The sequence below is a fragment of the Lytechinus pictus genome, chromosome 13, assembly GCF_037042905.1.
Source record: "Lytechinus pictus isolate F3 Inbred chromosome 13, Lp3.0, whole genome shotgun sequence".
Classification (NCBI taxonomy): Eukaryota; Metazoa; Echinodermata; class Echinoidea; order Temnopleuroida; family Toxopneustidae; genus Lytechinus; species Lytechinus pictus.
The window spans coordinates 15,316,231-15,341,056 of NC_087257.1; the positions used below are offsets into that span (position 1 = coordinate 15,316,231).

Genomic DNA, 24,826 nt, shown 5'->3' on the forward strand with positions numbered 1-24,826 from the left:
TGAAGTTGAAAGTGGGGGGGGGGGGCATAGGGAAAATGCTGTATTACATGAAATTTTTAAGAAGTTGCGAGCGAGCAAAATTTTGACATTTTGAAAAAGAAAATCTAAAATATTCAGAATGATATATTTCACCTTTTTCTTTCCTTTTCTCTTTTTTTTCTTGGTCGTGATTTTTTTTTTTTTTTTTTTTTTTTTTTTTTGGGGGGGGCAAGAGTCCTTCAAGCCCCCCTCCATCTGTACGAAACTGCTTATATACCCCACTCATGAATTATTAAACTTAATGCACAAAGGATTTCCTTCATAAGTATATTATCGAAATGAGAATATTGTTTTCTTGTTTCAAAGGGCAATCGTCATGGTGACCATAAAACGGGTCCTTCTCAGGTGAAAGGGGCACAGAACAAGTTCTTTATGAGCACTTTTCTTGGGTAAAGGGGGGCAGTGATTCGAGAAAGGGCACTTACAAGAAGGCAAGGGGGCACTCTTTAACACATGAAACGGGCCCTCAGATGAAAGGGCACAGAACACGTTCCGGGGGGGGGGGGCATTTTGGGTAAAAAAATTGCAAACAAGGAAGAGCACTTGGTAACACCTAAAACAGGTTCTCGTCAGGTGAAAGGGACACAGTACACGTTCGTGAGGGGGCATTTTTCTTGCATAAAAGGGCACTTTTCAGTGCTTCAAGAAGTAGGGGGAACCGTGCCCCCCCCCCCCTCCCCAGGATCGCTGCCCCAGCATACAAAACAATTCTTTTGGTTCAAAGTATTAAAATACGCTTAAGAAAAAGGTACAGCTTAATCCTCTGATAATGTGATATTTTTTTATGGCTAATTAATAAAATTCACCACTAACCAGAGAATTCCTTTATGTCTTTCATTTGTGTTCATATAGTATTTGTACAGAGCTAAAATGAAAGGGATTTGGAATTGGCAAAATTGAAAATGAGATGAAGATCGAGAGAGGGAAAGAGTGATGAGAAGTGGGTTGAAAAGAGATGAGAAAGAAATGGAGGGGCACATATGAAGAGATAATTTAGAGGGGATGGTAAAAGAGCTAGAATGTGGGAAGTAGGAACAAAAGGGGTGGAGGAGAAAAAAGACGAGATTTATGGAAACCAGGAGACAGATAACAAGTGGGAAAAGAAGAGGGAAATATATGAAGAGTTTAGTTGCAAAAGGGGTTAGGACCATTCCGAGAAAAACCAATTTTTTATTCTCACTTATTGCAATATTCTTATGAGAAACTAAATTGTCATGATGTACTACTCTATCATGTGAACAGTGAACATAAAATTGGGTATAAAAGAACTCTACCTGTCTTCAATTTTTTCTATATACTTTTAAAAAATATAATTGTGTACCTAACCCCTTTTGCAAGTAAATTGAAGTGAATCCAATCTCTTTTGATTAAAAAAGTGATTTTTTTTTTTGCCACTTCCATTCACGTTTTCATTTGAATTTCAAATTTCCTTTGGTATCATCAGAGTGACTGAAAATTTAGAGGTTTAGAGACAGAAAACAATAAAATATATGAAAAATGGACCTAACCCCTTTGACAAATGAGTTATGTATAGGGGTTTAGTTGCAAAAGAGGTTAGGTCCACTCCCATTTTTTTTTTTTTAAATTCTCCCATATTGCAATATTCTTATGCGAAACTGAATTTTCATGATACCCTACTATGAGAACATAAAATTGGGTACAAAAGAAATCTACTTGTCTTCATATTTTTGTAGATATTATTTTCCAAAAAAGTCTGTGTGGACCTAACCCCTTTTGCAACTAAACTGAAACGGACAAAAAAAAAAGGGTGATTTTTCTTTGCCATATTAGTTCACTTTTTAATAGGAATTTCAACTTTTCTATGGTATCATCTTATATAGCTACTAAAAATCTATACATTAAGACATAAAAATCAAGTTTGATGAAAAATGGACCTAACCCCTTTTGAAAATGTGCTCTACATATGTAGGAGAAAGGCGGCACAAAAGAATTTTGAGTGGGAAAATGATTAAATGGAGAAAAAAACAGAGTAAGAAATGCTGAAGAATAAAGGGGACAGGAAACGTATTAAACATGATAAATTGGGGCCCGTTTCATCATGAGTTACAAGTATGGTAACTACGATGGTATAACCAACCAATCATAATCAAGGTTACCACGGTAATCACAATAATAGCAATGTTTTTAAATAGCTGTAATTCATTATGAAACGGACGCTAGATGAAGAAAGAACGCACGGGGATCCATGAAGATTTTTTTTTTGTTTGCTTCTCGAAATTTGTTTCTAACAAGAAATGTACTCTTTAAGTGGTGACAGTTATTTTTTTCAGTAACCACAGTCTCAACCAGTGAAAATTACCATAAGATTGTAATAACCATGTTTTGCCCCCACCCCCGCCCCCCCCCCCCAAAAAAAAAATTTTTAGGTCAGTACACCAGCCCCCTTTGATCTTCCCGCGGCCTCTGCCGGCTATAATTTAGAGTCGAGATTCTTTACATTTGTTAAAAACTAAGATTGCTGTATATCTTAACATAATTTAGGGATAGCAAAAGCACTAGAGACCTCTTTACCTAATCACGACTTGATCTATTCTTTTCATCTTCCCTTTTGGAATTGGCAAAGGCCTATAAGACGCAATACAAACAATGCTTTGTTTTTAAGTGATATCGCTTGTGATATCGATACTTTATAGAGCGCAACGTATCGTCTCAGATTTGCGCTTGCTTGATTCGCTGAATCCTTCGCGTCACGAGCGCGTAACAAAATGAATACATTAATGAATTTGCCAAGTTGACCTTTGTCATTGCGCTGATGTGCGTATTGTCTAATACACGTACAAAACCACAGTTGACGAGGGAGCATCGTACGAAATTAATATTAATGAGGGCTTATTTTAGCTTCTAATGGATTAAACAAAATGGCGGTAGCTTCGGGGGCTTGGCGCAAATGCAATGCTGGCCGCACTAGCAGGACTGGCAGGATATCTAGACACTACTCGACTTAGCCAGATATGGACTTGAAGGATACGGACTTAATCTGTCATTGATGTGGCACTAACTGCCAGTTGCGACGATAAATGTTCAAGGTTAGGATCCGAATTTCCCCTACAGTGTAGATCGGAGTCTGAAAGTATAAAAGAAATAATCGATATCCACGAATCCGACCCAACTTTTTTGCAAGACATCAGGCAGAGCTAGAATACGGCCACCAGTCAAGCTCAAGCCCAGGTAAGTCCTAGTCTAAAGTTAGACCTAATTAACAGACCAAGATTATCTGGTCCAGTATCGAGCCATATATGTTTTGACGGGCCTTGACTTGTGAACTATCAAGAGACGAAGATATATGTCACAGCTACTTTTTTCATTCCATAATTTCATCCTAATTTGTGCAATTAGCATGCACAAATACCAGCCAACCGTATCCTACCTCCGCATCGACCGGCCGGCCGGGGCGCTGGCGTGGTCAGCCATGGCGCATGAACTCAAGCGATGGCACTGTTGCTGGATTGTGTAGGCGCATTAATGTGGTGCAGCGAAACATAGATGAAGAATGTTCAACCTCACGTATATTTGTTATCATGTTGATATGCGAAAGTCATGAAATTGTTTTCACCACCACGTAATATTTTAGGAAAAATACAGAAATAAATATTGAATATTTTTATGCATGATATTTGCTGTAAAAGTCTATCAAGTAAAAATGTTGAAAATGAGGAAATAAAAAAAAATCAACTCTACAATTTACTAAAAAAGTGCGCTGAGTGAGGGGCGGAGCTTAATAGCGGTCACAAAATGAGCTTGACTAAATCGGGGTGAAATTAGCAGATTGGTTTATTTGATGGCATAATCAATCCTGTTTACTGAAGAATTAAAAAAACAAAAGACAATAATCTGGTAATATTTTTAATTTTGAAATGTGGTACATTTTTTTTCAATTGTTTTTATATTTTTCTATTTCTATTTTTGGGATTTAGTCTTGTCATCTTGTCATAATCTGTTATTTTACCTCTATTTTGTTATTAATCTCTGAATGTATCGCGTCGGTTCATGGTTTCGTTGGCATGCCTACCAAATTGTGCGCGCACTTCATTTTTATGCGCGTATCGAGTGGACCTTCCTAAAAGCAACACTGTCGTCAGAGTTATCAATAGACATTGATAACTCTGACTGTCGTGTGTTGCTGCCCTCTACGTTCGTTGGTCCAAAGCAAAAGCCTGTTGTAGTAAGTCACCCCACCCCCCATATAGGTCTTCCACCGGGAGATGGCGCTGGACCCCTTTTAGACGCTGGAGGACGTTGGATCCCTTGGATCATCGTATTTGAAGCTGAACTCACACGGAATAGACAGGAACTAGGACATCACTCCAGGAAAATACTGGTTAGTGACTTATTCCTTATATTCTAGCTTCAGGTATCAACCTAGTGGTCAAGCTGGGGGCGCGACCGCTACAGTGGCGCTGCGAGCCTGACTGTGCCTGCTTTTGTGGGCATTTTAGGCCAATTTCTGAAAATTAAAATTGGGATATTGATTGATTGTCTCGCGGTGAGCAAGGCCCCCCGTATTCGCATCGGACGTGCATTTCCCTATGCCCCGCTGCGTGGGGGGAAACGGTCGCCGCTGGAGAGGGTAAAATCAGGGAGGAAATTGGGGTGATTTTGGTAGATAGGGTCCAGTTATTAGGGTCCTGTTGATTTATATATATATTCTGTGAATATCGGGGAAGGTGGTGTGTATGTGTGTCCCGAGTTAGACTAGGTAAGTTTGACTTGGGACATTTTTTCGATAGTCGTCGCCTCTCTTTTTTGGAGGTTTCCGTCGCGGGGACTGATGGTAGTTCCGGTACCGTGACGGAAATTTCCACAAAGGAGAAGGAGAACACATGTCGTGGAGTTGTGTGTTTGTGGTCGTTGTTTGCTATTTATTTCTGTTTCTTGTTGTGGCTGTGTGTTTCAAGTTAGTGTGATTGTATTTTTTACGTGTGTTTTTTGGTTGTTTTGGTGATTTTGGTGTCGTTTTGTGAGTGATTTGTGATTGCACTATTTGTGTTAGGGTGCAGGGTGCGGAAGGGTAAGGGTGGTACGGCTGGGCCGGAAGACGGCACGGAGCGGGATCCACGTAGCGGGGCTGCCGCGGAGGGATACGTTCCGACCTCACTGCTGGCACAGACGCCATCTTGTCCTCCATCGTTGAGCAATCGTCGACCAATTCATTTTTACGGACGAAAAAATTGATTTGAGAACCAATTTGAGCAGAGGAAGGTGTGGAAAGTACAGAAATAGGTAGGATTTTAATCATACTATTTTTCGATTAGTATATTTGTGGTGTAGTGGTTGTTTTAGCGTGTTGTTTTGCTCCTCGAAGCTGGGTTTATTGCTAGGCATACCTAGATTAGATCTAGAACACGGGCAGCCCCACTCGTTCACTTTCGAGTGGGGTAGGAAGTGTGTGTGTGGATATACGGTGTTGGGTGTTTGCGACGTAGGTGGCGTAGTGTGTGAACCCACCCACTCACTGTAGTGGGGAGTTCAGAGAAAAAAAAAAAAAAATCAAAGAAAAAGAAAGATTATTTGAGAGAGAGTGTGGGGTGACTCGGTGTGCATGAAATATTTTGTGTGCTGAACTTGGACTCCAGTGTGATAGAACCAGCTTCGAGGATTAATAAAATAAATAGGTAAATTAATAAAAGACAAGTTAGGCTTAGAGGTTAATATAAATATTTTTAGAACTAAAATCATTCTTTTTGGCAGTGCTAGCGCAAACTATTAACAACAGCCGGACTAAACTAATCTAATTAATAATAAAAGCTAGACTTTTATACCATAAATTGGGTTCGCTTTTGGATCTAATTTTTGGGATAGCTTTTTGGATAACTTTAGCAGGTTTTCTGGTCGGGCTAATTACTGTGCCTAACCATTAACTGTTAAAGGTATATTTTTGGACTTATCCCGGTCTTATAATTTTAGTTGCTAAAAATAAAAGAATTGTTATAAAATAAATTGGGTCTGCATTTGGACCTAATTTTTTGGGATAGCTTTTTTGGATAACTTTAGCAGGTTTTGGTCGGGCTAATTACTGTGCCTAACCATTAACTGTTAAAGGTATATTTTTAGACTTTTTACCGGTTGTTAGTTGCTAAAAAGAAAATAAAACGAATTTTATACCATAAATTGGGTTTGCTTTTGGACCTAATTTTTTGGGATAGCTTTTTTGGATAACTTTAGCAGGTTTTGGTCGGGCTAATTACTGTGCCTAACCATTAACTGTTAAAGGTATATTTTTGGACTTATACCGGGTTTATAATTTTAGTTGCTAAAATTAAAAGAATTGTTCTAAAATAAATTGGGTCTGCATTTGGACCTAATTTTTTGGGATAGCTTCTTTGGGCCAAATTTAAGTAGGTTTTTGGTCGGGCTTATTATTGTGCCTAACCATAAACTGATTGGGGTATACTTTTGGACCTTTTTTTGTAATTTAGTTGCCAAAAGAAAATAAAAGAAAGAATTTAATAAGCTAGATTGGGTTAGATTGAGACCTAGTTTTAGAATAGCTTTTGGATAATTCCAACAGGGGTTTGGTTGGGCTCAGTATTGGGCCTAACTTAACCTTGCTAGGATAACACCAATTAGGGTAAACCCAACATGGACGGGGAAGAGAAAATCCCCATTAATGTGTGCTCCTTTGAGGAGTTTAGGTCGCTAGGGCTAAGCTCAGCCCTAGCCGGGATAATTCAGGGGGTCAGACTGGACCATGGGGAGATAACCCCTGAGCTTTTTGAGAGCAGTCCAGTGCTGTGTAACAATCGAGAACTAGCCGCACGAGTGGATTTTTCGGGGGGCACCCAGGGGGGAGAGTCTAGTATTTTCATTACTCCCAGGGGGCGCCCCACCATGAGCACCCCTCGCAGGGAACCCGACCAGAATGGGGCGGGGCCAGGGGGTGCTTACCCATATGATCATTACCCACCTCCTGCGGCAGGCCAGTCTAGTGGGTCCTGGGGCGCCAGCCCTTCGCACCTCCGGGGAGAGAGGGGGCACCAGCCCCCAAGCACCCGAGGGGCAGGCATGGGGGGTGGTGTAGAGCCGAGGGTCAGACCCAGGCATCTAATAGGTGAAGAGGCTAATGAGGCCCATGCGAATAGATGCGGGCAGGTAAGTGGTGATTCAAGCGAGTGGTCCGGGGGTGATGACTTCCCCGGTAGGCATCCCTCCCTGGGGGGGAGGCAGGGGATAAGGACCAGGGTAGGAGATGGGAGGGGGTCCTCAGCCCCACCCCCTACCCCAGACTACAGCGCAAGAAATGTGCGGGCGGGTATGACACGCCCAGCCCAGCACAGTTCATCTTCACCGCCTAGTAGCCCGGCGGCGTCACCGGCGAACTCTAGTGCTTCCTCGGGAAGGGGGACTGGCGGTGGGTTACCTTATTGCACGCTGCCAAAGTCCCTCACTTTCGACGGCAAGGGTAACTGGAGGGCTTTCTTTAGGAAGTTCTCAGCCTTTGCTGATCACCACAATTGGAATGCCGCGGAGCGCGTAAGCCAGCTATACTGGGGCCTGAAAGGGAAGGCAGAAGATTATCTGTTAATGGTCCTAGATCAAGAGCCCAATCTGCTTTATGCAGACGTGATAGCCAGGCTGCAGCACAGGTTCGGGGAGGAAGGTCTTTCCGAATCTGCTCAGCTGGAGTTTGTGGCGGCCAAGCAGGGACCCACCGAGTCCCTGCCGGAATGGGCCGACCGGGTACTCCAACTAGCGGCGCGAGCATTTCCAGGGGTCGATGGCCCCTACCCGCATAGGCAGGCGGTCCTTCGCCTGTGCCAGGGCGCCCTCAACCGAGAGGCGGGGTGCCATGCGCTTACGCGTAATCCGTCAACTGTTAACGAGGCACTTAAGTATATTGAGTGGCACCAACACGTGCACCGCGCAATGTACGGGCGGGCAAGGCCAGTCAAGGCAGTGTCGCGAGTAAATGAAGAGGAGGGGGAGGTCCGCAAAGTGGAACTGCCCCAATCCTCTTGTACGCCTGAAGGGGAAGCGAACAATGCGGCCCTTGAGCGAAGGTTGGTGAACCTAGAACGCAAGACCGATGAACGCTTGGGCCACATCGAGCGGGATCTGCAGCGTCTGGGTGGTTTGGAACGGGACCTCAAGAAGGTCCTGGAGGCTATCCAGACTAGGCCCCAACCAGCGCGTGAACGCGGGAGGTCACCCGGTCGGGATCGGTGTTATGAGTGCGGCGGCATTGGCCACTACAGGAACAAATGTCCCTCGGTCCAGGAGAACAGGGCCAAGGTACAAGTTTCCTTCGTGGAGGACCAAGAGGAGGAAAACTCCAGCGGGTCGGAGGAGCTGGCCAGCCCCCGGCCCCCACCGCCAGAGGCCGAATAGCCGGTTCTACACAATCAAGTAGCTCCGAGGAGCCACCCGTAGGCTCATCCGACGGAGCAGCAGAGGGCGTGCCGGAGCGCCTGTTAGTTTTTGAGGATATTGTAACCGAGATCGCAGTTTATGTAGAGGGTGTAACGGCAGCAGCGGCGGGGGACCCAGTTGGTACCTCGGATACCCGAATATCCGACCTGGGTGAAGCCAGTCCGGACTCAGTTCCAGATGCTCTCCCTGGGCCCGGGCATGCAAGCGAGATTGAAGAGGTAATGGTGTGTAGGTTGGAGTCGCGATCTACTCTCAAGGTCTCAGTTGTTGTAGGGGGGCAGCCAGTAAGCGCAGTTGTCGATACCGCCGCCGAGGTATCCATCATCTCGGATAGGCTCCTGCAGTTACTGGATCCCCAGCCCCCTAAATTGAGAGAAGTGATCCTACATGCAGCGGGACGGGATATGAAGATGAGGGGGACAATTGTCGGTCCCCTTTCCATCGAACTTGGGAACCAGACGTTCTCAGAGGAAGTATATGTAGCCCCTATAGCTGATCATATGCTGCTGGGGTTAGACTTCCTTAGCAAGCGCAAGGCTGCGATTCACCTCCAAGACCCCCATATGCAGTTGGGAGGCCAGAGAATTCCGCTGTGGTATAGTGATGATCCTGGGCGACAGATCGCCCGGGTTCACGTGCACAAGCGGGTTATTATTCCGCCTAATGCCATCAAGCGAGTCACTGGCATTTTAGATCAACGTTTAGGTGATTTCGTGTTTAATCCACAGGACAGTTTACCGGTCCTGGTTCCTAGTTCGGTTCACCGGGCCGGGAAAATGTTGGAGTTCTACGTTGTAAACCCAACTGATAGGCACCTCAAGATAACCTGCTCTGAGGTGCTGGGGGAAGCCGAAGAAATAAAGGGGGAGGAGATGGGATCGTTTCCTGTCGAAAAGAGGGTTCTTCAACTAAGCATTGATGAGGGAGGCGAGTTGCCTCCTCACTTAGAAGTCTTGTTTGAACAATCCGCAAACCATCTGTCGCAGGCGGAGCAGGGGAAACTCCGGGACCTCTTAATTCGGTTCGCAGGAGTATTTGCGAAAGATGAGTTTGACTTGGGAAACTTCGGGGAAGTTGAGCATTCCCTGGACACTGGGGACGCTGCCCCAGTTAAGCAAAAAATGAGGCGCACCCCTTTGAACTTTGCTAATGAGGAAAAGGCGCATCTGGACAAGATGGTTCAGGCAGGGATAATACAGCCGTCCCAGTCTGAATGGGCATCTGCCCCCGTCCTGGTCCGGAAGCGGGATGGAGGTGTCCGGTGGTGCATTGACTACCGGGCATTGAATGCTGTCACCCGTAAGGATGTGTACCCACTCCCGAACATCGAGGAGTGCTTCGACACACTAGCGGGTAATGCCTGGTTTTCAAAGCTGGATGCAAATTCGGCTTACTACCAGGTGAAAATCAAAGCGGAAGATCGCAAAAAGACCGCATTCACCACCAAGTACGGATTATATGAATTCGTGCGCATGGGCTTTGGCCTATGCAATGCGCCGGCAACCTTTTCCCGGGCAATGGATTTGATCTTGCGGGGGATCACTTGGCAGATTGCCCTGGCCTTCCTGGATGACGTAATTGTCCTGGGAAGGAATTTCGAGGATCACCTAGCCAACCTGGAAGAAGTTCTAGGTAGGTTTGCCAAGTTTGGGCTTAAATTGAAGCCCAAGAAATGCGTCTTCTTTCAGAAGAAAGTAGAGTTCTTGGGGAGGGAGGTCAGTGCCAACCGGGTTCAGCTTCGTGAGGAGCATATCCGGGTGGTGCAGGAATGGCAAGTCCCCAGGACAACGAAGCAGGTGGAACAGTTCCTGGGCCTGGCGAATTACCATCGGTCATTTATCAAGGGGTTTGCCGGGATAGCGGTTCCCCTGTATCGCATAACGGGCAAGCAGCCATACCATTGGGGAGTAGAGCAGCAACAATCCTTTGAAGCGATTAAGCAGCGGCTGACCGAGGCGCCGGTTCTGACCATGCCCAACGTACAGGACATGTTTGTTCTGGACACGGATGCCTCTAATGATGCCATCGGGGCGGCGCTCCTCCAACTGCAGGAGGGGCAGGAGCGGGTGGTGTCTTATGGCAGCTGCGCACTTATGGAGAGCAGCGGAGGTACTGTGTGACCAGGAGGGAGCTGCTGGCGGTGGTCAAGTTCACTCGCCAGTATCGCCATTACCTACTGGGAAAACCGTTCCTGGTAAGGACTGATCATAGCAGCCTCACCTGGCTCCTCCATTTTAAATATCCCCAGGGGCAGTTAGCTCGATGGATGGAGGAGCTCAGTCAATATGACATGCGCTTGGAGCATCGCCCTGGCAAGAAACATGCCAACGCTGATGCTCTGTCTCGGGTTCCATTGCCCGAGGGGCTCTGCGAAGAATATCGCTTGGGTTTCGATCTACAGCAATTGCCTTGTGGCGGCTGTGGATACTGCTCCAAAGCTCACCAAAACTGGTCCGCATTCGGCGAGGTGGTGGACGATGTCGTGCCTCTCGCGGGGCGAGCAGCAAAGGTGGGGATTCCCACTGGGCCAGTAGGCCCGGAAGATGGCCTGGTAGTAACGCACTTGGAGATCTGTACAAGTCCGGAAGGGTTCATCATTGAGGTGGAGCCATCCACCGTCCAGCCGGTCACTGTGAGGCCAGTGAGCGTTACCGACGGGCCATTGCCCATCGACCGGGTTCGGGATGAACAAGGGAAGGATCCTACCCTGACTCCACTAGCGAAGTGGCTAAGAACAAAAGAGGAACCGGATGAAGCTACCATACTTTTGTGGGGCCCTGAGGAGAAGTATCTCTGGGTCAACCGGTCTCTATTCGAACTGACGGACGAGGTGATTTGCATGCAAGAGGAAGGCCAGGGCACACGGCTGTTGGTGCCCAGGTCCCTCCGGGAGGAAGTAATACATGCCAACCATGACCTTCCAGCAGCGGGACACCCGGGTCGAGACCGTACAAAGGCCTATCTGCGCGCCAAGTATTTCTGGTATAAGATGGGGAAGGATGTGACTGGGTATGTCCGGTCATGTTCTGCCTGTAACCAGAATAAGAAGTCCACAAGATATGGTAGGAGCCCTTTACGCAACTATCATGCTGGGATACCGATGGAGCGGGTCCATCTGGATTTTCTAGGGCCTTTGCCCAAGTCGTCCAGGGGTAACGAAAACATACTCATGATGGTGGACCAGTTCACCAAATGGGTAGAGTGCATTCCGCTACCGTCGCAGACAGCAGAGGAGACGGCTCGCGCAGCGGTAGGCGAATTCTTTTGCCGTTTCGGATACCCGCTGGCCATCTTTACGGACCAGGGGCGAAACTTTGAGAGTAACCTCTTCAAGGGGATTTGCGAAGCGCTCCTGATCCACAAGGCGAAGACCACACCGTACCGACCATCAGGCAATGGCCAAGTGGAACGGTACAATCGCACCTTGATGGACGCGATTCGCTGCTATGTTGGTCGGACCCAAAACAAATGGGACGAGTTTCTCCCTCAGATAGCGGGGGCCTTGAGGGCCACCGTTAACCGCCACACGGGTTATACAGCCAACCGTCTGATGCTTGGACGGGAAGTGAACCAGCCCGCCCATCTTATGTATCCTCTGCCGGGAGAACCAATGTTTCTTGATAGTGGAGAGTACTTAGGGAGACTGACTAAGGCAACCCAAATCGCCCATGAAGTCGCCCGGGCCACTCTCAAGAATACTCAGCGTCGCATGAAGCGCGATTACGATATACATTCTTACCGTCGTCAGTATGGAGAAGGTGATCCTGTCTACATCTTGGACACCGCCAAGGTCAAGGGTAAGTGTAAGAAGTTGAGCCGCCCTTGGAAGGGTCCAGGTAAGGTGGTTAAACAGCTAACGCCTGACCTGTATCGGGTAAAATTGCGAAATTCAATATCGACTGTCCATCAGGATAGGATGAAGCCATGCCGTGACCGTGAAGTTCCAGACTGGTGTCAGGGGTGGATGAAGTGGATGCAGAGACGCTCTACTGCACCTGTCGTCAACCCTATGATGAAACCAGGTTTATGATCGGCTGCGATAAATGCGACGACTGGTTCCATGGGGACTGTGTGGGCGTGACCCCAGGGGAGAGTCTTAACATTGATAAGTATTACTGCCCCCTTTGCACGAAGAAAGAGTGAGGGAGTGATTGGTACAACCGGGTGGGCATCTCATTTCCATTGGGGCGTAATGGTCCTGGGTTACTGAAATGAATTTCTTATTGGGATAATGAATTCCTAATCACCCGGTTTGTGATTTGCCGAATACTTATCATATTTTTCCGTTCTCCCTTTTTGTCTTTTCTGCAGATGGAGGAAGCGGTTAACCTTCCGCTACCCTCTGATGGGGAACTCGAGGGCTCGGCGGGGGAGGAAGACAATCCGATCCTTTCTCTGGGCCAAGTTGATCTGGGGACAAGTGCTCCGGACCAATGCGAGGGGGTAGGACCCGCCCCTTCACAGGTAATGGGGGCTGGGGAGCCTGTTACGGCTTCCCCAGCTATTGGGGATATCGCGGGGGCCCAAGCGGCACCCCACAAAGGGGGAGTTTCTAGAACGCCTCCAGGGTTTGAGGACATAGGGAGGTTTAATCGGTCCTTCCCGGAAAAACAAATGCGCTGTTTGGAGGCGTTGGAGTGGCTCGTGCAGGGCCAGCTCCTTCCATATCCGGGCGCGATAGTTAGGATGGTCCAATCTGGGCTACCCTGGGACTTGGTCCTGGGATTCGTGGACAGGGCATATGCGCGGGCGGTGGAGATGGCGGATGCGGGTTGGGTCCGCTGTCTACACGAATACCTTGGGGGGCGGCTGTCTCCTGATCAATACGGGAATCGGTTTCCGTTATTGGACGAAGGGGGTGGGAACGATGGGTTGGTGTTTTTCGACCCCGACACTCCTTGGTGGGAACCCGCCATGGAGAGGCAACGTCGTTTCCCTCGAGGTTTGGCTTATCTGCCTCACTTCGAGGGGAGGGTATCCACGGCGACAGCGTCGGCGCCATGGTTTCAGGACGAGCCGGTTCCGGAGGCCTCGACTGCGACGTGCAATTTGGAGCAGGTGGGACTTAGTCCGGAACCAGCTCCAACTGCTCCGGAAGCCGCCTCAGATCCGGAGGAGGAGGATATTGATACTGGGCCACAAGCGGCTGCGTCTGAGGCTCCGCCTTCCGATAACCCGGAGGTCCCATCCGAGCACACAAAGGTCCCTGAAGCCCAGGCTGAGGAACCGTCCACGGGGGGTAGGTCCATCATGCGTGAGAAGGGGGAGGCGGGTAGGCGAGGCCGGGCAGGGGCACCTGCCAGCCCGGGTAAACGCGCGTTAAGCGGGGCTATTGGAGGGCCGGCTCACAAGCGGAAGGCGAGGGGACCTTGTCCTCTTTGCCAGCAGCGGCCCCACCAAAAGTTGAAGGTGCATGTGTATCGTCACATGCCGCCAGCACTCCGTTTGGGGCTTGATAGACCCGTTGGGGAGGAGCTTCCTCTCCTGGAGGTAATGGGGTGTCTCCGATTTTTGGCCCAGTGTTTTACAGGTAGTCCTGACCTGGATTCGCTGGTTAAGTTTGTGAATCTGAAGGCCCCCGACAACTGGAATTGGTACATTCCGCCGTCCATGGAGGAGGAGATGTTCCGTTTTCTAGGACAGCTGGGAGCATTCCGTCCCAGTAGTATTTCGGTGCGTCCCCTTAATTCTGTTGCCGCATTACTCCACTGGCGAGTATTAGCATTCCTGGTGGGGCAGCTTACTGAGGAAGAAATTCGTCAGTTGCACCACCTTGGGGGTTCCAGTGCCCCTGAGAAGGGGGAGGCTATGCCAGTCAGAACTGCGCAGCTTAAGCCGGCGGGGAGCACAGTCCCCTCGACGCCGGTAGTAAGGCCGAAGAGGCCCACATCATCTGGGCACGACAGGGATTATGTCCCGGCTCATTCGGCTCCGGCTGCAGCGGGCGCGCCACCAGCTGCTAAAGGGGGAGTATCGGCTACCCCTGTGGCACCAAAGGGCTCGGTTCAGACCCGGGTTTGGAAACGAACCCCGGGGTCTACCCCAGAGGCCGGGCGCGTTTCGTTCGCGGAAGTCGCGGCAAAGCCCCCTATACCTCTGGCTGTTGACAGCCATTTCCACCTGGATTTCCTGGAGGGTCGTCTGGGACAGAAGGGCTGGAAATGTGCTGAGTCAACGGCGGGCAGGGAGCCTCGGGTCCCAGTCCGCCTGGTCGGAGGTGTCGCGAATTTCTGCGATCCCCGCAAATATAAGGGTATCCTGTTCCCGGAGGGCCGCAACTGGAAAGTCTCTGTGGGGGTACTCCCCCGCATGGCTTCCAGTTTCGAAGAAGCTGACTTAGACGCCATGGGCCGATTGGCCTGTGACCCTAAGACTAGCGCGCTTGGGGAGATTGGTCTGGACTATTCTCTCCCACCCTCCACGTGGTCGAAGCAGCTTCTTGTGTATACGACCATCCTAGAGCAGGTCGGGGCTACTGGCAAAGTCCTGATACTGCATCTGCGGGGAGAAGACGGAAAAACTTCCGATGTCCCCTCGAGGATTGTTCGAGAAGCGACCAGGACGAGGGCCAACAGACATCAGCGGGTTCATATCCACTGTTGTACTCTTGGGCCTCTAGAGGTCGAGGCTTGGGGAAAAACTTTCCCCAATACCTACTTTAGCTTCGGCTGCAAGGTGAAACATTTCACCGGGGAGCAGCTGGACGCGTTGAGGAAGGTTCCTCTCTCCAAGTTATTGCTGGAGACTGATTCTCCATATCTTCCCGTAGGGGGGGTCAGATGTATGACCCCTGCATACATCGGGGAGGTGGGAGAATTTGTCGCCTCAGCTAGGCGCATGGGTTTCCTCACCCTCATGGAACGTGCCCGGATTAATCATCTGGCGCTCTATGGGGTGTAGTGAGGGTAGGAAAGGGGGATGGAGGAACTTTGTCCTCCATTTTTTCGAAGGGATTCTGATTCCCTTTGCATTTTTTGGGGTTAGGTTAGCGCGTTTAGGACCCTACATGTTTTCTGTACAGGAGGAGACCAGCTGGGTCGCCTCCTCTTGGTGTCTTTTGTGTTCGTTGTCTATTTTTTCGTCTATCTTTTTGTATATTTAGGCCATGTAGGAAATGCTTCATGGTCCGCTTTGGAGGGGAGTGTCTTAAATGGCCCTTTTCGCATAATGGCAGCGCTGACGCCCCCTTCCTGCACCTGGGGGACCTAGGTTGGGTACTGGTGCTCCAGTCTCTCAACCGAACGGGAATGCTATGTGTTGCACAGCCCGGGTAAGATGGTGCCTCGACAGGGGAGGGCCAGCGGCAGCCCACTGCTATGGGAAAGTGGAGCTTTAATTCTGGGAAGGGGGGACCCTCCTGGGATATGGGTTTTTGTATGGGTTTTATATTTTTATATATATATACCATTGTTCTATATGTTTTGTAGGGGTTTTTTAAAGAACCTCAAAACTCTAGGTTTTTAGGTGTTATTACGGGTTTTTACCGTTTTCATGTTACGGGTTTTTAAAGTTTAAAAGTGTTGAACAAGTTTTTAGCACAGTTGTGCCAAGTGTTTTGGATAGTTTTGGAGTTTTTATTTATAAAAGAACGGAATATGTTTATGGCTGATTACGACGCTGACGCCCCCTTCCTGCACCTGGGGGACCTAGGTTGGGTACTGGTGCTCCAGTCTCTCAACCGAACGGGAATGCTATGTGTTGCACAGCCCGGGTAAGATGGTGCCTCGACAGGGGAGGGCCAGCGGCAGCCCACTGCTATGGGAAAGTGGAGCTTTCCCAGGACCAAAATCCAGTTAAAACCAATTAGGGCAAAACCAATTGAAACCAGTTGGCCAACTGGTTTCAATAGGGAAATTGGAACAACTGGTTCCAATTGAAAACCAGTTGCCAATTGGTTCCAGTTAAAACCAATTGGTTCCAATTGAAAACCAGTTGCCAATTGGTTCCAGTTAAAACCAATTGGGCAACTGGAACCAGTTGGCAATTTGTGTCAATTGGTTCCAGTTGTTCCAATTTCCCTATTAAAACCAGTTGAATCCAATTGGAGGCAACTGGTTTCAATTGGTTCCAGTTGAAACCAATTGGAGGCAACTGGTTTCAACTGGAACCAGTTGAAACCAATTGGTTTCCAACTGGATCCAATTGGAACTTCCAGTTGGAATGAACTTAATTAGTTACAAATTAATTAGCATTTGCACTAACTATTGCTCATGCCAACACAGAAGCAGTGTTATATGTCTATTGATACCAATGTAAAGGGCATTGATAAAATACAGACTTTCATATGTATATATTTATATGGAAGATCTTCAGATAGATGTATTTTTATTTGATGTAATTTGGTAATAGTTAGTGGTGTACTAATTATCCTTTAATCTGTTTTAATTATAATCTATAACATTTATGAACATGGTTTTCACTGCAAAGTATTCTAAATACATATCTTTAAAAAGTGTGGTACTTGAAATTGAAAAGAGAAAAATAGATACATTGTTAATGATGATGAATCTCATAAAACATTAATCTGTGCACACTGGCAGATAATATGCAAATTAACTGGTTTCAATTGGATCCAGTTGGGTAACTGGAAAATTTCCAATTGGAAACCAATTGGAAATCATTTCCAGTTGCCCAACTGGTTCAAGTTTTATTTCCAGTTACCCAACTGGTTCCAATTAGAATTCATTTCCAGTTACCCATCTTTCCAGTTAGAAGTCATCTCCAGTTACCCAATTGCTACCAGTTAGGATTTTCAGTTACACAACTACATGGTTCAAGTTAAGATTTCCAGTTACCCAACTGGTTCCAGTTAGAAATTATTTCCAGTTGGAAGTCATTTCCAGTTACCCAACTGGTTCCAGTTAGGATTTCCAGTTGCCCAACTGGTTCCAGTTGGGATTTCCAGTTACTCAACTGGTTCCAGTTAGAAATCATTTCCAATTGGAAGTCATTTCCAGTTACCCAACTGGTTCCAGTTAGGATTTCCAGTTGCCCAACTGGTTCCAGTTGGGATTTTTAGTTACCCAACTGGTTCCAATTAGAATTCATTTCCAGTTACCCATCTTTCCAGTTAGAAGTCATCTCCAGTTACCCAATTGCTACCAGTTAGGATTTTCAGTTACACAACTACATGGTTCAAGTTAAGATTTCCAGTTACCCAACTGGTTCCAGTTAGATATTATTTCCAGTTGGAAGTCATTTCCAGTTACCCAACTGGTTCCAGTTAGGATTTCCAGTTGCCCAACTGGTTCCAGTTGGGATTTCCAGTTACTCAACTGGTTCCAGTTAGAAATCATTTCCAATTGGAAGTCATTTCCAGTTACCCAACTGGTTCCAGTTAGGATTTCCAGTTGCCCAACTGGTTCCAGTTGGGATTTCCAGTTACTCAACTGGTTCCAGTTAGAAATCATTTCCAATTGGAAGTCATTTCCAGTTACCAAACTGGTTCCAGTTAGGATTTCCAGTTGCCCAACTGGTTCCAGTTGGGATTTCCAGTTACTCAATTGGTTCCAGTTAGAAATCATTTCCAATTGGAAGTCATTTCCAGTTACCCAACTGGTTCCAGTTAGGATTTCCAGTTGCCCAACTGGTTCCAGTTGGGATTTCCAGTTACTCAACTGGTTCCAGTTAGAAATCATTTCCAATTGGAAGTCATTTCCAGTTACCCATCTGGTTCCAGTTAGGATTTCCAGTTGCCCAACTGGTTTCAATTGGTTTCAACTGGAAATTGTTAAATTCCAGTTAAAACCAATTGAAACCAGTTAAAACCAATTGAAACCAATTGAAACCAGTTGGAAATCCAACTGGTTTCAATTGGATTTTGGTCCTGGGTTCTGGGAAGGGGGGACCCTCCTGGGATATGGGTTTTTGTATGGGTTTTATATTTTTATATATATATACCATTGTTCTATATGTTTTGTAGGGGTTTTTTAAAGAACCTCAAAACTCTAGGTTTTTAGGTGTTATTACGGGTTTTTACCGTTTTCATGTTACGGGTTTTTAAAGTTTAAAAGTGTTGAACAAGTTTTTAGCACAGTTGTGCCAAGTGTTTTGGATAGTTTTGGAGTTTTTATTTATAAAAGAACGGAATATGTTTATGGCTGATTACGGGTAACAAATTATAATTAATTTTGGGAATGCAGACTTGGGACAGAACAATGCTGCATAAGTACTTTTTGCCAAATTTTAAGGAGCATTGTGTACATAAAAGACCAAAGGGAATTTTTAAATGGGCTTGTATTTACTCATGCCCAGCCGGGAGATAAGGTCTCCTGGTTGGGGTGCCTATGGAGTGGAAAATTTTTTCCTCCCTCTCCCTTTGTCTGGTTTGGATAGCGTCCATTTGGGTTGGAAACTCGAGGGACCGAGTTTTATAGAACGGGGGGGACTGTTGTAGTAAGTCACCCCACCCCCCATATAGGTCTTCCACCGGGAGATGGCGCTGGACCCCTTTTAGACGCTGGAGGACGTTGGATCCCTTGGATCATCGTATTTGAAGCTGAACTCACACGGAATAGACAGGAACTAGGACATCACTCCAGGAAAATACTGGTTAGTGACTTATTCCTTATATTCTAGCTTCAGGTATCAACCTAGTGGTCAAGCTGGGGGCGCGACCGCTACAAGCCTGAGAAGAGACAAACAAAATGTCTTCGAAGGTTGCTGTTGTAAGTATTCTTCAACACTTTCTGTGAATTTCAGTACTCTCTTTAGATTGATTCTGTACATTGATTATATTGTATACAAGAACAGTGCATCGTAAGTTAGGATTTTTGCAGAGAAATTTTCGCATTCACTCCGCTCCGACTGCCAACAATGTCAGATGAGAGCCAGGGGCCCGAGGGGGCGAAGGTGATGCGAGCCCCGGGCTGGCCCGGGGTAGTGCAACTGTACCGAGGTGTCTTCCATAACTCCGTCTGTTCGAAGGAGTTAACAACTCCGTCTGTTAACATAAAAAAGACAATTTTTCCCCTAAACATACGTGACATGACATTGACATGCTGAAGCAAGATGTTAACAACCACAGAGACGTTAAAACGTAAGAAGCTTCCAAAAATCATTAGTAGCCCTTATTTAGTTTTAGGCTTTTTAGTGTTTTTTTTTCATTATGCCAACAGGTAACTGGTAGCAATACTGGAGTTGGTCTGGCCATCGTTCGAGCTTTCTGCAAGCATTTTGGTGAGAATGGAGCTGTATATTTGACGGCAAGGAATGAGGAGCGAGGGATGCAGGCCGTAGAAGTCTTGAAGAAGGAAGGTCTTAATCCTAGATTCCATCTCCTTGACGTGGACGATGTTAGCAGTATGGAGATGCTTCGAGATGATATCAAGACTGAGCATGGGGGCTTGGATATCCTGGTCAACAATGCAGGAATCGCCTATAAGGTGAGAAAGATTCTGCCCCAATATAGCACCTTGTACTTTGTACGTATAACTATTGATGGAACTGAAATAAAAAGTTAGATGGAAGTGGTGAAACCTCCAGTTGGCAATTAATTCAATTCATTTATTTCCACTCAATGGCCCGTATTCTGAACTTGGGTTTAAATTAAACTCTGGTTTAAAGTTGTGGCTTAACTATCATACTATGGGGAGCCAATTGGAGCACAAATCTCTAACAGTACTCAATTTACTAACTCATATGACACCCAAATTGTTTATAATTTTCTGGGAATGATTACTGAAGTGTTTTTCTTCATTTAATATGAAAGCAAAAGGAAACAAAACAGTATAGAAATATACAATATAAACATAATTTTTGGCTTCCCATAATTTTAGCACACAGTTAGGCTGTAGTTCAGAATACGGGCCAATGAGGCCTGCTATCTTGCCATTCTTACCAACTCCACTTCCAAACATATGAGATGTATTTCTTCATCAGTTGTTGACAGGCAAGTTGTTAGATATATATGACAACTTATTTCTAATCAAACAAATACTTGTTTCCAAAGGAAATTTTATTTTACTATCAATCATGAATTTGCCAGAACTGGTTAAAAATGTTCAAATGCAATTATTTTGTGTTTTGTCTTGAAAGGGTAACCCTCCAATGTCTGAGCAAGCTGTCGGATCTATCAAGACCAACTACCATGGTGTCCGTCTAATGACTGATACGTTCCTACCGATCATCAGAGATGGTGGAAGGTAAGGTATAACTAGTAGTTTGAAGGGGCACGACCAGGATTTAGAAATTGGGGCAAAGGTGCCCGGGGAGGACACGGGTAGTTGATCCATTTGGTTGGCAACATTTCTTGACAAGCTACCCCCTCCCCCAAAAGTGGTTCTTGCTGCTAAAATAGCAAAGAGGGGTAATTTATGCACAAAATAATTGAGCAAGAAAATGAAAAATGATAAAAATTTCCCTCAGGAAAATTCTTACTGAGGGGGAAAGAGGGGGAAAAGGGTCTGTGTTACAAAAAAGGATCTCTGTCCCTCTACTGATCGCAGGTTCAAGATTGTGTAAAATTCCCCCCCCCCCCTCCATTTCTGCCTGGTAAATGCATGGAGAAGCTGAAACCCTTACATATCTAGGCAAGTTATGAGCAATTGGTTGAAAGGGAAAAAAATCCACCTAGAATATGTAAACATGTATTACATAATCTAATGAAAAATAAAAACATCATGAAGGTTAAAGAGTAATAATGGATTTGAAATTACAATTAATTAATGAAATCATCAAATGTAGGCCTATCCACCTACAACCAGTGAATGGGATGGGAATTGGATGGGTTCAAGGGGGGGGGGGGGACTTACAATAATTTGGTTCCGATGGGTATCTGCTAAGTACCTGCTGTTAACGCTTTGAACCTCTTCCAGGGATTTAAGGATTTTTTTTACGGAAAAGGTAAGCATACAGAAACCCATTCTTAATGTTTACAATGAGGCCCAAATACATGTACTAGTACTTCATCTTGAAAAATATGATACAAAACAAGGCTCAATGTTTAGTTATCACTTATAAAGTTGATTTAAAAAATGACCCATTATATTGCACATTACTGTATACCTCGTGACTGTGTTTCTGTCAGTATTATGCAGTTGTTGATTTTCTCAAACTCTGCCATCCTCTCTGTAGGATCACGCATGTTGCTAGCATGGCGGCTCCTATGGCCTACTACAGGTTGAGCGAAGAACTTCAGGAACGTTTCAAGCAAGTCTCAACTGTACAGGACGTGACGAACCTCATGAATGAATTCATTGAGTGAGTAGATGCCTCTTGGGTGCCTATTTTAGGTGGTTTTCAGAGTCATTAACCTTTTAGGTTGTCTATTTGACCATCCCGTTTTATTCGAATGAGCTGGCTATAACTGAACATCTGTTTGAGGGATAAATCTTAAAGGGATGGTCCATGCTGGAGATATCTATAATTCAATAAATAGAGTAAAATTCACAGAGCAAAGTGCTGAAAATTTGATCAAAATCGGATTACAAATAACAAATTTATTGAATTTTAAAGATTTGCATTATTCTGGTAAAACAATGCTAGGCATGTCTTTATGAAAATTCATTAGGTGGGCTGATGATGTCATATCCCCACTTGTTCTTTTGTATTTTATTATATGAAATTAGGTTTATTCAAATTTTTTCTACCAAGAACTAAACAATTGGATTGACAACTGATTAAGTGCATTAGTTATTTATTGCCCCAACTTATTTCATCATAATGGAGACATATCATTTACACATGTATGAGAAAATGAAACAATTATGTTTTCATGTAATAACATAAGAAAAAGGAAAGTTGGGATGTGACATCAGCCCACCTAATGAGTATTCATGACGATGTGCATGTAACTGTTTTCACTGAATATTGATGAAATTTAAAATTCAATAACTTCGTTATTTATTGTCTGATTTTGATAAAATTTTCAGCATTTTGCTCTGTGAATTTTACTCTATTTATTTAGATATAAATATTCTCAGCCTGGACCATCCCTTTAAGTTTAGCCCAGATATGTTCAGGGTTGAAATATTTATCTTTTTGTCTAGTTACAACTAGCTTTTTTTTATTGTTCTAAAAATGCATCTGCATTTATTGTAACTATTTATCATATTTCAGAATAAGTTATATGTTTTGCATTTGCTTTATTTTTGGAAACTGAAATAGAATAATAAATGAATGCAAAAAGAGAGCGATTATCTTCAAATCCCCCCTCCTCTTCTTGCTTTTGTCAGGGCTACCAAGATTGGAGACCATGTCCAGAAGGGTTGGCCAGATTGGGCCTATGGGACCAGTAAACTTGGAGTAGTAGCCCTCACCAAAATACAGGGTGAAAATGTTAGCAAGGATTCAAGCAAAAAGGATGTTCTCATTAACTGTGTAAGTACCTGTGCACTTTTAGAGCTGATTATAATAATGATATTGCAGCAAAACTGCAGATTATATTTTTATTCTTTTATTGATGAAAAGCATACTATTTGCAGTTAATTTATTTGCAGCAAAATAAGGCATGTGCCCTTTACCTTAGAATTTGCCTCAGGCAATCTCATATTTTATTGTTGTGTTCCTCAAGGCCAGCTTTGAAGTCAATTATGTGGCCTTGGTCCTATCCGTGGTCCTGGATGTCTATTCCTTGGCCTTGGCCTCAGGGTGTGTCCGTGGACTGGGCAGGGGTGAGGCCAGGAAACGTTGCAGAAATGAGAATGAAATCTGAATCCCTGGCCCCAGAGACCATAGGTTTGTGGCATGGGTAATTCAGTCCCTGGCCTTGTCTTTGGCTGCAGGCAGTCTGGCCTCAGCCTTGGCCTATGTTTTCTAGTCTTCTACCTAACACTGATATCTATGTTTTTAAACGTTGAAAGTTTAGAGCCGATCATTGAAAATGGAAAGTATCCACTATGTTTCCTATTTCATATCAATTTCTACTTCTATTTTTGACAGTGTTGTCCTGGCTACGTTGCTACCGGCATGACGGCGCATCATACTGGTGAAAATGCAAAGCATAGGCTCACCCCAGATCAGGGGGCAGATACCCCTGTCTACCTGTCCCTCCTACCAGCCGGCACCACCAACATTCAAGGAAAGTTTCTGTATAAGAGAGAGATTAAAGATTTCTTCACAGTTGATATCAGACCAATTACATTGATATAATTTGTTATTTCAGTGTCACATTTACGATCCAACTTATCTTTTAATAATAGAAGAACTCATGTGATTTGAAAACTGTAAAACAACCTTTATTCTTTGTCTTATATCTTGATTTTGATAGTAACTTTGATGAGAATGATAATTATGAACACTGTGATGCCAAAGATGGTGATGATGATAATGATGATGATGATAAAGATGATGATGATGATGAAGATTATAATGATGATGGTGATGATGATGAGGAGGAGGAGGATGAAGATTTTGATGATGGAAATATCATAATTAGTAGTCGAAGTAGTATCACTGGTATTGTACAAGTGTAATTATTGAATTGCTATTATTATGTCTTTCATATTGTAGGAGCTATATTTTATATAATTTACGAGCTTGAAGTATACGCAGGTTCTTCCAACACACGAACAATGGTTTGAAATTCTTTGCACAAGGTACTATATTTCAATACATATTCAAATTAACTTGAAGATGACAATAAGAAAGTAATATATCATCATGGATAAGAACCAATCATATGTATATAAGGAGTCTTACAACATGAATGTTCATGATTCAGCCAACCAGAAGAGAGGAGGGGAGTTATTAACATAGCTGAATAGAGGACCAAGAGATAAAAGGAATTTGATAACAAAAGGAATGGTCAAGTGAGGGATGCAAGGAATGATGGATAGATGAGTGTAAAAAAGTAGATGTGGATAACAAAGATAGATGAGGGTAATAGGCAAGAAGACTGGTGAAGACGGGTAGCATTTATAGCAAAAAAAGAGGAATGTAATAAGGGTTATTTTGAAAGAGCTATGTACTGTATATGTCAAGGGGTTAAAGGAGCTGAACCCTGGCTTACAATCAATGAAAAGATTAAAAGATGATTATCGATGATTACTGAACAAAACTGCAATGAACTCAAATAATGTACAAACTTGTTCTCCACAATATAAATTATTTTTTATATGGAAATTAATTTATACTAGATGATTCTGGTAAAAAATTGTAAGTGTTCTTTGATGAGCACATCAAGGTGTGATAAATATATTTGCCCATCTCTGTCAATCAGTTTCAGGAAACACCTTTGCCATTCTTGGTTAGTTATTAAAACATATTCTCTCATTTGCTGTATTATATACTTAATTGTCAGAACTTTGTATAACTCATATTGAATGGTTTTAATGGTGCTTTCAAATACTATTTTCACACCTCAACTGGCTGCTTTTTACTTGATACTTTTTATTGGCATTTAAGAAAATACTGAAATAATTTTATGGCAGAGAGAAATAAAGTACTAAGTATATCAGCA

At 44.8% G+C, this 24,826-nt stretch overlaps 2 protein-coding genes across 2 annotated transcripts; both read left to right on the top strand.

Annotated features, from left to right (window-relative positions):
• Nucleotides 1-4,222: 4,222 nt before the first annotated feature.
• LOC135156342 (uncharacterized) lies at nt 4,223-15,413 on the top strand. Its single transcript, XM_064108501.1, has 2 exons — nt 4,223-4,378; nt 12,739-15,413. The coding sequence occupies exon 2, from the start codon at nt 12,739-12,741 to the stop codon at nt 15,325-15,327; it is 2,589 nt and encodes an 862-aa protein (XP_063964571.1). The 5' UTR covers nt 4,223-4,378; the 3' UTR covers nt 15,328-15,413.
• Nucleotides 15,414-18,881: 3,468 nt separating this feature from the next.
• LOC129275060 (carbonyl reductase [NADPH] 1-like) lies at nt 18,882-24,826 on the top strand. Its single transcript, XM_064108502.1, has 6 exons — nt 18,882-19,094; nt 19,545-19,811; nt 20,464-20,570; nt 21,502-21,627; nt 22,602-22,746; nt 23,308-24,826. The coding sequence occupies exons 1-6, from the start codon at nt 19,074-19,076 to the stop codon at nt 23,515-23,517; spliced, it is 876 nt and encodes a 291-aa protein (XP_063964572.1). The 5' UTR covers nt 18,882-19,073; the 3' UTR covers nt 23,518-24,826.

Excerpts from the sequence above, each read along its gene's own strand:
- LOC135156342 (XM_064108501.1), top strand. The coding sequence starts at position 12,739 with ATGGAGGAAGCGGTTAACCTTCCGCTACCCTCTGATGGGGAACTCGAG.
- LOC129275060 (XM_064108502.1), top strand. The coding sequence starts at position 19,074 with ATGTCTTCGAAGGTTGCTGTT. Across the intron at positions 19,095-19,544 it reads TGTCTTCGAAGGTTGCTGTT|GTAACTGGTAGCAATACTGG; the intron begins GTAAGTATTCTT and ends TTATGCCAACAG. Across the intron at positions 22,747-23,307 it reads AGGATGTTCTCATTAACTGT|TGTTGTCCTGGCTACGTTGC; the intron begins GTAAGTACCTGT and ends TATTTTTGACAG.